Source organism: Ursus maritimus, assembly GCF_017311325.1.
Source record: "Ursus maritimus isolate PB19 chromosome X unlocalized genomic scaffold, ASM1731132v1 scaffold_X1, whole genome shotgun sequence".
NCBI lineage: Eukaryota > Metazoa > Chordata > Mammalia > Carnivora > Ursidae > Ursus > Ursus maritimus.
The window spans coordinates 40,819,182-40,832,416 of NW_024423319.1; the positions used below are offsets into that span (position 1 = coordinate 40,819,182).

Consider the following 13,235-nt stretch of genomic DNA (forward strand, 5'->3'; position numbering starts at 1 on the left):
CCACAAGCAGTACATTGTAAAATTGTAATAACAGTTGTAGAAAATTTGGAAACAACATATAAGCAAAAAGAAGAAAACAAAATCATCTGTAATCCAACTATCCAGAGATAATCAGTGATAGCATTCTGGTCTGTATCTTTCCAGCCTCTGTGTGTGTGTGTACATATATAACATATAATATTTACTCCATATATGAAAGAACCTTTTATATGAAACATATATGTAACATATATGTGCAAAGAAATATTACACATTTTTTCAGAAACATCAATAGGATCATATGTAAAACATTTATGTAAGAGAACCAATCAAACATACAATCACTCTGATTTGGGGAGCCAATGTCTTATCTTGCTTTGTGTATTACTATCTAAAAGCTCTTTGATAGGGGGGCCTGGGTGGCTCAATTGTTAGGTGTCTGCCTTCAGCTCGGGTCATGATCCCAGGTTCCTGGGATCAAGCCCCACATCAGGCTCCCTGCTCAGGGGGAAGCCTGCTTCTCTCTCTCCCACTCCCCTTGCTTGTGTTCCCTCTCTTGCTGTCTCTCTCTCTGTCAAAAAGATAAATAAAATCTTTAAAATAAATAAATAAAAGCTTTTTGATAACTTTGCCATGAAAACATGACATAATCCTTAAAAAATATCAGTTAAAGAAACTGAAAACAGTGGATACAATGATCATTTTTAAATTTTTTAAAAAGATTTTATTTATTTGACAGAGAGAGATTGAGAGACAGAGCACAAGCAGGGGGAGCAGCAGGCAGAGGCAGAGGGAGAAGCAGACTCCCCACTGAGCAAGGAGCCCAAAGCGGGGCTCTATCACAGGACCCTAAGATCATGATCTGAGGTGAAGGCAGACGCTTAACCCACTGATCCACCCAGGTGCCCCAATGATCATTTTTTTAATCCAGTATTCTCCTCATGTAGTTGTGAGCCTCAGAGAAATCTCTATCACTTGTCCTTTATGTAGGACTGAGCATGTGTCTGGCTGGGTTTCTACATGTCATTTTTAAATATTTAAAAGCAAATGAAGCATGCAAAAGCCCAGCTTACATTTGTTCCAACATTAGATGCAGAACATTATTGCTAGTTCTCCTTTTAAGCATCCCCAGAAATGCACCTGATTACCAGGTTTTCAATACTGCCAACTCTTTTGTAATTATCTGCTTCTGTCTAGCATGGGCTTTGTAAAGCCTAATTGCAGATTTATATAAAATAGTTTGCATATGACTCATTGTTCTCAGAATTTAGAGGATATTAGCCATACACTATCAGAAATTCAGGCAGCATAGAAACCCATCAAAATTGAACTAGCCTTCCAACATCTCTTGAATAAGGCAGAGAGACTCTTGAGTATGTAGAGTATAATAACTGAAATTTTAAAATCATCCCCTCAGACCTCATTTCAGCCATTGTTTTAAACATTTTTTTTCCAGATAAAATCTTTTACAATTAGCTAAATTGATGAAAGAACTTCACTTCGTTTCCCTGTCTACCCTCTGGTAACTGTCATCATGACAGAATTAGAGTCTTCTCTATTTTTGAAGATGTGTCAAACGTTCAACTCTGTGAAAATGTATAGGCCAAAACGTTGGGAAAACATCCCCCCCCCAATATTTATTCTAGTTTCTTGGACCCGTGACTATATACATCACCGCATGGGCTTTAATTTATAAGCATTTTGATGTAAGATAAAATTGTGTAGTTATTTGTTTTATTGTGTTCTCCAAAAGACTATTAGTTCGATGGGGGCAGAGACCTTTCTGTTCTGATCTTCATCATAGCTCCAGAGATGCTTGTATTACCTGGTACATAACAGGCTCTCAATAAATATTTGTTGAATGAAGTAATGAATTCTGTGAAATTGCCAGAATATAGCAGGGTAGAAAGTGAAGAAACTAAGCATCTTGGTAACTAGACCTTAAATAATAAAAAAGTTATTTAACCACACATGAGTTTCTTGGTTTTACATCTCAGGAAATACACCAAAGAATGAATGTGAATAATTCCGGGCAAATTAATTTCCATTAATATAAAAATGACTTACCTATAACAGTAGGGTAAAAACAGCATCTTTATATGTAAATGGCTGCTCATCATTTCCACAATTATTTGAGTTTCTCTTTGACAAATCCTAATGTTAGTATTATTCTCCTTATAATTTTGCTCCCAAAGGAAAGATTATATTGATCTATAAGCCTTGTTAAATTACTTACCTTGGAGCTCTTCTGTTGGTGGTGGTCCAATATTCCCAGGACCCATGGCTCCAAGAACAGATGAACAATTTGGCTGGGAGAAAAGAAAAAAGTCCGCCATTCTGTAATTATTACTTGTGTAACTTATATGACCAGTAATACTTTAAATTTGATAGGCTTTCCATCTAAAATTTCATAGAGCTTCTCATTTAATTAATCATCATTGTTATACAACAGAGAGACAGATGCCAAGTATTATTTAGGATGTTTTTTCCTTTTCCTTTCAAAAGGTATTTAGTTTAATAGACCCTAAGGCAGAACTGATCTTTGATCAGACTAAATCCCCAGTTCCAGCCCAGTAAATTGTGTATCCCTGTGGATAGGGGAATGAACTGCATTCATCTCTTTCAAGGTCAGAACCAAATATTACTATAGGAGCATCGACACTTTTGGGTTTTGGCAGTGTCTCATCAGAGTTAGGTGGGGGATGGAAAAGGATGGGAAAGTTTTGTAGAAACAAAAACAAACCACTAAATAGGGTCTTAAGTATTTAGATATCAAAGGACTCATTCGAAACTCCTGATAAGCAATTTTACTTCTTTCCTCTGTGGGCCTAAAATACTTCCTTGTCATACCACCTCATGACACTGAATTAATGGATTTAAACAGCAACCCCAAATTAATAGTGTCAAATACATGCCGAACCACTTCAGTCATCATGCAAGCTCATTTTGCCATCCTCTGTGCAAGCAAACACACCCCCACAGGACTGCCCCTCTACCCACCAGTAGAGTTTTGGGTTTTTCCTTTTTTCAACTAAGTATAATACATATTACACCATCAGAATAGTGGCAGACACCTCATTGGTCCCTCTCAGGGGTCTTTTGATATCTCAAGAAAATCCCAATATTTTCCTAAACGTTCTTGCTGACACAAGACTCTGAAACTCCAATTTACTCCATTGCTGGCTGTCAAAACATTCTTCTCTCCCTGGATGCTGGCACACTAGCACATCTAACTCTCTTTTCTCAGGCCCCTGCCCGGATCTCTCAAGACTTCAGGCATGTACAAGAGTTACAATGTCCTGTTTGGGCAAGAGGAATAGTGTCTGTCCTTGAAAGCCGGTGGAAAAGCTCACCTGTGTCTTTATTATGATAAACTATTCCAACAGCTATAAATCAGGAATTAATCTGTAACATCTCAACGGTGTCTAAGACAGGAAACATTCCTTTCCAAAAGTTGCTTCAAAAGTGCTATGTCTGCAGTTAAGGTGTTACAGACATTTTTATGTGAAAATCCCAAGATGGTATTCTGTATTTTTTTTTCTTTTTAATCACTAAAGTCATATAAACCTGTAGTGCTTTTCTGAAGTTATTAATCACCAGAATACTAATAGTCAATCAGGGCAAAGCATTTCTTGGAACATGAGGGCCTCTTGTTTTGTTGAGTGACTCCTTCCACAGAAAATTAAAATCCAGGGAAAGAAAAGCTTGAACATTTCTGACAAAAATTGGTATGCTCTCCATGCACAGTGATGATTGGGTCAGCACATCACAATAGAAGGGCAGTCTCAGTTTATTAACTTAACGAAAAACAAAAATTTCAAGTGGAATGATGAACCAGGATGATAAAAAACATTAAAAACCATCTTGCAAATGTTTTCTATGAGAGTATCATTTCAGCCTTTACCATGGATCCACATCCAATTATCTGAGAAATTTATCATTGCAATTCATGCCACTTTGCAATAGGTAAGAGAGTTAGAACAACTTTGTTACAGTGTCTGTGGTGTGGCGAACCTTATTTCCCACAGGTCTTAAGATCCCCTTGTGAGTTTAAAAAAACACTCTCTTCCCAATCTCCCAGAATCTTAGCAATTCATGGTGGGGATGGTGTAAATAAGCCAACGTGTATGGAACAGTTCTAATGCTGTTTTCGGCGAGAGTATTTTCAAAAACACATCACTCTTGTAATCATTCCACAGTTCCCAAGATTAATACATGTTAAAAAAATGAAAAGCCGTTTCTCTCCTGGAAAATTTAAGAGTTCATTAGAAACATTAATTATTCTCCCACTGTTCTGATACTCCAATTCTATATCCTCTAATGATATCTGTACTGCAGTGTCTGAATGACCAATTACCTCAAAATTGCTTATAACCCAGATATACAGAATCATACATTATTACAGTAATTTTCCTCTATGAATTGTACAATTTGGTAAAATGATCCTCGTCTCTCTATTCTCATAATCACTCATCTTTCTCCTAGAATCATCTCTAGATGCAAATAAACATCTCCATACGTAAATGCCAAAGAGAACAGGCTTTGTAACCAGGGTAAATCTTTTATCTCTGAATCTGTCCCAGTTACAAGGTCCACTTTCCTTTCTTCAAGATTGCTGTTTCTCAAATATTTAATATGCTTTTTGTATAGGACATAACCCTACCCTTCCTGGGATGTATCCTTTTATTTCAGCTTAATGTAGCAAAAATGAACTTGCTTTCCCAATTTCACTGATACTTTGCTCCTAAATTGTTCTTCCAGTGTCCTGTGTGTTGTATATATTCAATGCTATTATTAATGTCCTGATTTTTGTTTGGCGTCTACTAACTTTTCCCTGACTAACACTTCTTGGATCCTGGCTCCAAGCTGATTCAGTTTCCATCTAAAAAATTTATTTCCATTGCATGTCTTCCTTGATTTTGTGCCTTCCACCTAAACTCTTCCTGGAGGGTGGAAGTTCCATCCAGTGTTGATCTGAGCCACTGAATTTGCTGCCTATTCAGATTACATTTGTTTTTCCTCACAATGGCAGAAAAGAATTTTGGGGGAGGAGAAAACTGATATGCATGCTCACTGGAGATGGTTTATTCACGGCAAATTGGTCATAATAACAACTTCACTGAGATAATGTAAAGCAAATTGACATCTTCTGCTATTGTGTGAGGTTTCTGCCCCAAAATTGTTTGCCTTCATGTAGGCAATCTGACAGCTGAGGTTTGCTGATACCCAAGGAGCAGGAGAATGGAGAGCAGGGGGTTACGTAGAAGTATTTTGATTATTCTGGGAATACCGGCCGTGACTGAAGGTCAGTTCAACGGAACTCTCCTACCCAAAATGAAACCCATCTTGCGGCTGCAAGCCTCCCTGGGGTTACCTGCCCTGATCCCAAATGGTGTCCAACAAATTAGATTCCACAGCTCTGCGTGAGCATGTATCCGGAAGTCAATTTTAGTAAACTAAAGGTAGTTCGTCCCATTATGTGGCTCAAATTATTCTCTGTTCTGTTTTCATGTGTAGACAAATTTTTAAAAATTAAGGGAACTGGATGGTGGGGCCTAATTAACACTGTCTAGTGGAAATTATTTGTTTTGTAGAAATACTGTCTAGGCTTAAAAATCTAAGCTACCACTCTCTCCAATGGTTGTCAAGCATTCTTTGGCCATAAATATAAATGACAAACATTTTGAAATGTGGCTATTGCTACCACAGTTACAGAACTATTTTCCTATTCAGTGTTCAGGTAGTTCAGAAAAAAATATAATTATATTTGCTAGAAATGTACTAGAGGTGATACTCTCATGCGTAATGAGTCCTGCAACCTCCTATTGGATGACACAGCCCTGCTCCCACAGCAAGGTTGGAACGAGTTGTTCAAATACAGTTTAACAACTTAGCATGAATAGAACTAATTCATCTGTAAGTATACGACCACCTGTCCAGACTCAAAATCATCCTCTTCTTCAGGATAAAGTAGCTTAGAGAGGGCTTGCAGAGCTGAAACTGAAGAAATGGTTTCAATTTCCATATTTTCACATTCTAGGTTTTCAGTTTCCATATTTTCTGTTTCTGCATTTTCGGATTCCATATTTTCAGAATCCATGTTCTGAGGAAGAAGATAATCAGAAAGAGATGTTTTGGTTTTCTGTTTCATAGAAGACCGAAGATTAAATTTTTAATCAGCTCTTGATGATGCCTAGCATTATACCGCCATCTGAGAATTCTAGTGGGTTGGTTCATTGGCTTTAGTGAAAAGTTCACACAAAATAAATGAACTGTTTTTATGGTTATAATAGTGATACTATATGTGTCTATAATGGAAATTTAAGGAAATAACACATTAAAAACATAAATAAGAAAAGATCGCCACGACCTATAATCCTACCAACCTTAGAATAATCCTTCACAGTCACATTTAGGGTAGGAATTCAGGGTCTTTAAACATCTTGGAAGTGTCACGGACTTTAATAATAACCTGCATAAAGCCTATTGCTAATGATTTGGGCATAAATATAATAGGAATTTTTCTACACCTCTGCTAATATTTTTTAAACATGATTTTATAAAATTAATTTACAGGAAACACTTCTTTAGTGCTGTTATTAAATGATCCACTAAAATTTCTGCATTGTGCCTAGAACAGTAATACAAAGGGATTCTCAAATGTGTGTTCATATAAAATCACCTGTCAAAATCAATCTGCGTGTAGATGGTGTCTTACAAACCTGTTTTATTATGTTTTACTATTATTTTGACTTTCTTTTTTAAATGGAAAACAGATCTTAATGCTTATTGGAGATGTCAAGGGTATGAAACAAATGTGAAATTGTCTTGTACATCTAGTGTAGAGGCAGTACGTCATAGTGGTTTAGAGTAAGGTCTCCGGAGTCACGCTGCCTAGATAGTATCCATCATTTACTTCCCAGAACTGTGACGTCGGGCACATCATTTAAACTCTATACACCCCGTCTTCCTTACCAGTAAAATAGGAATAATAATAGTGCTACCTCATAGGGTTCTTACAAAGATTAAGTAGCTTCATACACGTCAAAGAGCTTAGAACTGTACCTTGCACATAGTAAGCACTCAACATAGGTTAGCTATTATTGGTCCTTCAAAAATTTAATTTTGCTGGGCATGAATATCACTTTTAATAATGATGTCAAATAAGTTCATGATAAAACTCATTACATTGGAAACTCATTAAATTGGGAAAGGTGAAATAAGTGGTGATAAAACAATCTTCTCTCACAGTATGGTCTGGTAGTCTGCTACGGAAATAAATAATTGACACATATTAAATTAAACAAAGAGGCTCTTGTTTATATTTCAAAAGTTCTAGTTGATTATGTGTTCATTAAATATTTACTGAACTTTTTATTGACACATTTTCTACCTTTGACAATAAAAGGGGAAATGAATCCAGGTCTCAGATGCAGCGATATGAACAATATTTTGAGTTGAGATTGCACAAACAATGAGGCTTTTATAAAACAAATATAGCAGAAATTGTTTTATTATTCCAGCATCTCCCCCCTTGCAAAATTGTTGTGATGGCCTTATTATGCAATGTAGGTGAAAGAGTTTGCTAAAATATGAAAAGCTGTATAAAATTATCACTACTATTTGGCACATACATAGTGCCTGCACACACAGATCCTTGATGATGAAGGTTGTGAGAGCTTAATGTTAGGCTGGTGAGAGGGGAATAAACTGGAACCTGTAAAGCTAACCCAGCAGAAAGGTATTCAGAAGTCCCAAATACAGTGTCTGAGGTAGCAATCATATATTTTCATTTGCTTGGCAGGGACATGGCAGCAATTTTTGGGATATAAGCAGTGTTTCAGGGCAGAAAGATTGAATAATCCTGGTTACAGGGAGGTCTGTTTAGGTGGGGTAGAACCCTGGTCCATAGGTGGGGGTAGAGGAGGCAGGGTCTGACTCTTGAGATTACTGGGGAGGTGGCAGCTAGATGAAGGTTCAGAATAGGGCAGGGCTCAACATCACAGCTGGAAAAGAAAACTAGGTACCGAATCAAAGCCTTTCTCATGTTACTCTGGGCAGCTACGTTATGAAGCGAGGCTATCATTCAGTGGGTACAGTGGATTTAGGGAAAGTAGATTTATTCTAAATCCCTACCATTTGGGAAGTAGCTCTGGCCTGGTTCTCATCTGGTGCAAGGCAGGGCAGTGTGAGCAGTGGGAAGCCATCCTTGTAAGCTGAGAGTCTCAAAAACCCGAGCTGGCATATAGTCAGCAGTTTATGAATACTGAATGAAGCATGATTAAATTCACACGAATATTGTATTTCAAAGTAGTCACCTTGGAAGGTTATACGCTGATGTAAATTGTGCTATCAGTGTTCAAAATATTTTGGAATTGCCTTCATATGTATCACCAAGAAAATAGGTATCATTATGGTATCACTCAGTTTGATTATACAACAGATTTGTCTCCAAGTGATTTCTAGATGCATCTAGATATCACATCTACTTTCAAAATATGAAGATTTGCTACTTTGAGGAGATTCAAAAGAATGTGCTACAGGCCTTAAGGCAATTCTAAAAGAGTATTTTCAAAGGTAAATTGAGCAATAACAACAGCAAGTGCATAGACTCCCAAAGTGACTGCTTTAAAGGGGTTGCCCCTTCTTGTGTTTGAGTATATAACAAATCATTCACAATAGTTTATAGTAACACTCTATATATCTGAAGCACATTAGGAATTAGACTTCTTAAGTTCCAAATTAGGCTGGCATAAAATGGCATAGATTCATAGGTAGCTAAATGGGTGTAGAGATGTCATAATGAAATTGGCACTTGAGCAAAAATAGTTTTTACCATACCAACCGTAATAAGAACCTGCAAACACAAAATAGGAAATCAAGACATGCTTGTTGATATAATATTTTGAGCAATAAATGAATCACCAGTACTTTGTGCATAACTAATTAAAGAGTTCAAAGGATCAAGAGAAAAACAGTGATATGAATTTTTGGAAAAAATAAATTTAATGGAAATGCAGATTCTACCACCTTTTTTAGAAGTCTAACAAATTAAGAATAATTTATTAAGCTTTATTGAAAACATTTACTTGACAGAGACATTAATTGGACAAACTAAAGCAAGATGCCTTTTTAGAAACTGTGCCCTGTTATTTATTTGTAGGGCTATCTTTCACCTGTAAATTTGACATATATTAGGTTCATCTTAAGCCTGGCAACAAAGGTCCTTTAAGATATCACCCCAACCTAATTTTCTGCCACTTCCTATTTATTCTCCTACATGCAATCTGTGTTCTGTTAGAAACTGAACTGCTTATTAAACATACTCTATGGGGCGCCTGGGTGGCTCAGTTGGTTAAGGGTCCAGGTCTTGATTTTGGCTCAGGTCATGATCTCAGGGTTGTGAGACTGAGCCTCTGCATCTGGGCTCCCAGCTCAGCGGAGTCTGCTTTGGAATTCTTTCTCCCTCTTCCTCTGCCCCTCCCCCCTCTAAAAAGTAAAATCTTAAAAAAAGAAAAACCCCTATAATCTCCTGCCTTTGTACCTTAGAATGTGTTCTTCCTTTTGCCTACTCAGTGTAGTGTAGTGACAAAAAAAAAAAAAATTCTAGAGCGACACTGCCTGAATCTGGTATTGCCACTTAAATAGGCCAAGAATAAATTGAAATTAAAGAAAATTTAAGTAGTAATTTCATTAAAAGCAAAATGTATTGCTAAATCGATTTGAGATTTGGTTCTTAGAAAATAAATTTTCTAGGCCCTTTGTTTTTATTTCTCTCATTCTCCTTTGCTGGGTGAATTACAAAGGCAGCATTTTCTGGATAGAGCCTATGATTTGCCCACATTAACGTGAGCCCTTAGGGCCTTCATACATAAAGGTGTGATTGGGGGAATCTTTCACTACCAGTCACAAAGAGCTAAAGAGACAGACACTTCAGAAACAGCTCATTACAGAAACACAGAAACCAGTTAAGGACTAAACAAGCTCAACCAGGATGTCTCCAGACCCAGGGCACTGAAGCAGTATCAGTAACCAGAGATTAAGTCAGACTCTGGTTGTGAGGGCTGGGGTCATGCCTTCTATTTCATTTGCCTCCATCCACAGTGTCAGTAGGGATGTTTCTTTGACTTGAACTAATTGGAGAAAAATCTAGGTGAAATTAGTGAAAACCCTGAATTACAGACTATTCAAAAGGAAAATTTTAGTAATTCAAGTATATATAGTAAATAAAACCAGGGTGATAAGGAATCACAACATAGTATCCTTTGGGAAATTGTTTAATAGGTAAACACATACCCCCATGTAAAGCACTGTTTATAGCTGACTGATTTCAAAGTATTCAAAATCCATTTACTCTCTTAAATAAATTTGGCATTTCTTCTACAACTTTATTTACATAATTCTTATTTAGCAATTCCTGTATTAAAATTCCTCTGAAAACACAAAAGTAAACATCATCTCTGCCTATGTCTGAATTAAATTACAGTATACTGGCTAATTTTTTTTTTTTACATTTTTGACAGCTATACACACCAATGATTATTAAAAACAATTCATTTTTGACTTTGTCTTTATAATACCAAGAATGATTTCCTTTTTTAGGTTTCAGACTTTCACTGCTATAAAATGTACCAAATCATAAGTAACTATGAGGACTTAACAGGGTTTTCTTACAAATTTAAAATATATTTAATAGAAGATGATTTTTGGAAGTACCTGGAATATTTCATAAATGACCTTCGTTTGATTTAATATTCCCTCTATTATTCTTTATTTTGGACAAACTTAATAGACTTTGCAGTAATTTTTGTGTCTTTCATTCTCACACTCCACCGCTATCTAAAAAGATGCTGAGACAGCAAATTTTCCTTCAGTACTTTGAAATTTTCTCCCTAAGTCAACAGGCCTGTTTAATTTCTTTGGGAAATAGTCTCTGTTCTGAATCCTTGTCACAAACAGGAAGCTCTTAGGAGAAGTCACCCCTAACTCTCTGGTCAAATTCTGTTCTCTTCCCATACGCAGATTTTATTTTTTGACACTGTTTCTTACCTCTTGACAGGTATAGTCCCACGACATAGAATACTCACTTTCCGATCAACTCTCGGTGAGTAGCAGCCTCGGTAAGGTAAGTACGAGTAGTCTTTGCACACGGCGCTTTAGCCCACTCAAGTACGGTCTGACTGTTTCTCAGTCCTCAACGGATCTGACCAACGACCGTTGGAACCCTCAGGCCACGGTGTTCACGTTCTCGCACACAGAGCATTGTCCACGTAGAAAGTGGAGCGGGCCATTTTTTTCAGTTTGAACAGCGTTATACCCCTTAAAAAATATATCCCAACCAAAGTACTCTGGGTAAATCATGCCTGTACATGTAAAACATGAACTTGGAGCACCTAGATCTACCTGTAAGGACACAATTTTCACTCTCAAATTAGTGTTAAAACCGTGTGTGTGAGTTGACAAAAGCATTGGGAAGCCTTCATGTGTTCATTTTGGCCTTCAGATGGTCAAATAGCATCTATTCCCCTGTATGGCAAAACTGTCCCATTTTTCACTAACAGCCTGACTAGACTGAGTTTTGTTAAAGCTGCTTCCGGCTTCTAGTGTCTAGGGCAGGGGAACTTAGGGAAAAGATCTGTACTACTTGCGACTTGTGGCTTTTTTGGGTATCTTTCAGAGTCGTAAGTACTCTAGAGTTCTCCCTAGTTTTCCCGATAGCCAGGGCATTTGAGGACCCTTTCTTTCCCCTTCCTAAAGTTCAGGTTTCCTCACCTGGGTCAGTTTTCGGGTCGCTGGCTGGGCTCCGAAAATAGACAGCTGAGAGCTCTGCGTCTCGCTGTTGCCTAGGTAACAATTTTGTTGCCCCCTCCACCCACCACCTCCGGGTTCCCGCTTGACTTTCCTGGCCAATCACAGTAGAGTTTCCTTTGAAACAGCACCAGAACCAACCAATCCGAACGCGCGCCAGTCAGGGTCAATGGCCGCCCTCTCAAGTTAACTAGGTGGACCCCAGTTAAGCGTCTGCCTCAGTTAGCGTCACTCCAGCAGCAACCTGCCCCCTGTAGAGGCCGTTTTTTTTTTTCCTGCTCAGATTAGGCCCAGGCCCGCCTCTCCGGCCGCAGGACAGTCTCGGAGGTCCTACCCATTTACTTTGGGTCCCTGGTGGCAAGCGGCGGCGGCAGGCACCAAGGTAAGTTTGCTGGGTTTTCGTTTGTTCCAGTCCTCAGCAGGCTCGCTCATCATTACGCTTTTCCCACACGTGAATTCCAAACCGTACAACTCCTCCGGTGAATCCGGGGCAGCCTGGGTGGAAGGATAGGCTCGGTGGCCCGGGGGTTGAGGTTTTGCTGCAGTTCTGCACGCGCTCCCCACGCCCCCTCCCCGCCCCGCGAAAGAGACACGTGTTGCGGTTCTGTCCCGGCTCAGCGTCTGGGTGTGTGTGTGTGTGTGTGTGTGTGTGTATGTGTATGTATGTATGTATACCCGTGCACGCAGGTAAGGCGGTGTCGCGCTTCTTTTCTCAGCCCAGCTTGTGTTTGTGAGGAGGGGGCGTGTAGGGTGGGATCGCGCTTTTCCTCAGCTCAGCGTGTGTGTGTGTGTGTGTGTGTGTGTGTGTGTGTGTGTGTTGGGTTTGTGCTGCTTTTCTCGATTCAATGTGTGTGTGTATGTGCGCGCGCGCGCGAGGGGCGTGTTTGTGTGTAGGTGGGATCGCGCTTCTTTTCCTCGACTCAGCGTTTGTGTGTGTGTAGGGTGGGTTCTCACTTCTTTTCGTCTGCTGTGTGCAAGACTTCTGTGCCTGAACCCCGGGGGGGAGCATCCCTGGGGCCGCCAGAGCTACAGTCCCACTCCCAGTAACATAGAGGACCCGGTGCCCTGCTTTTCCCGCCTTGGAGTGGAGAAACGCAGATGCTCCGCCCGCTTGCCACTGCTTGGCAATCTGAGTGTCTTCATTTCACGTAGAGGTACAGTTGTGGCACTGGTTTCCCCTGAATTACATGGTTTGGGTTTAAACAAAAGGGAAAAAAGGGGGATGGCTTAATAAACATTTGGAGTTTTCGGAACTGATTAGTTGTGTTGGATAGTGGAGCCCATAATTCATTATTTGAATGTTGTAAGCAAACAGAGATAGGGTGGCTTTAATGGATGGTTACTTTTGGTTATCCAGGGATTGGAATTCGATTAATGAGTTAACTAAATTGCTTTCCTTCTTTTGGCGATCATGTTTTTCTAGCTTTCACCTTATCTGGTGACGGGAC

The 13,235-nt window shown here is 39.0% G+C and overlaps 1 protein-coding gene across 2 annotated transcripts in view; it reads right to left on the reverse strand.

Annotated features, from left to right (window-relative positions):
- The window catches only part of DNAAF6 (dynein axonemal assembly factor 6), a 36,069-nt gene that overhangs the window by 22,050 nt on the left and 784 nt on the right, over positions 1–13,235 (reverse strand). The window contains exons 1-3 of one of the 2 annotated variants that reach the window (XM_040644601.1): positions 11,752–11,788; positions 5,912–6,082; positions 2,216–2,288 (exon numbers count right to left, since the gene is read on the reverse strand). In XM_040644601.1, coding sequence (XP_040500535.1) covers positions 2,216–2,288; positions 5,912–6,079 — 241 coding nt within the window. In that variant the 5' untranslated portion in view covers positions 6,080–6,082; positions 11,752–11,788. Of the gene's footprint in view, positions 1–2,215; positions 2,289–5,911; positions 6,083–11,751; positions 11,789–13,235 lie in introns of those variants that run through there. The other variant, XM_040644590.1, reaches the window with a different exon arrangement.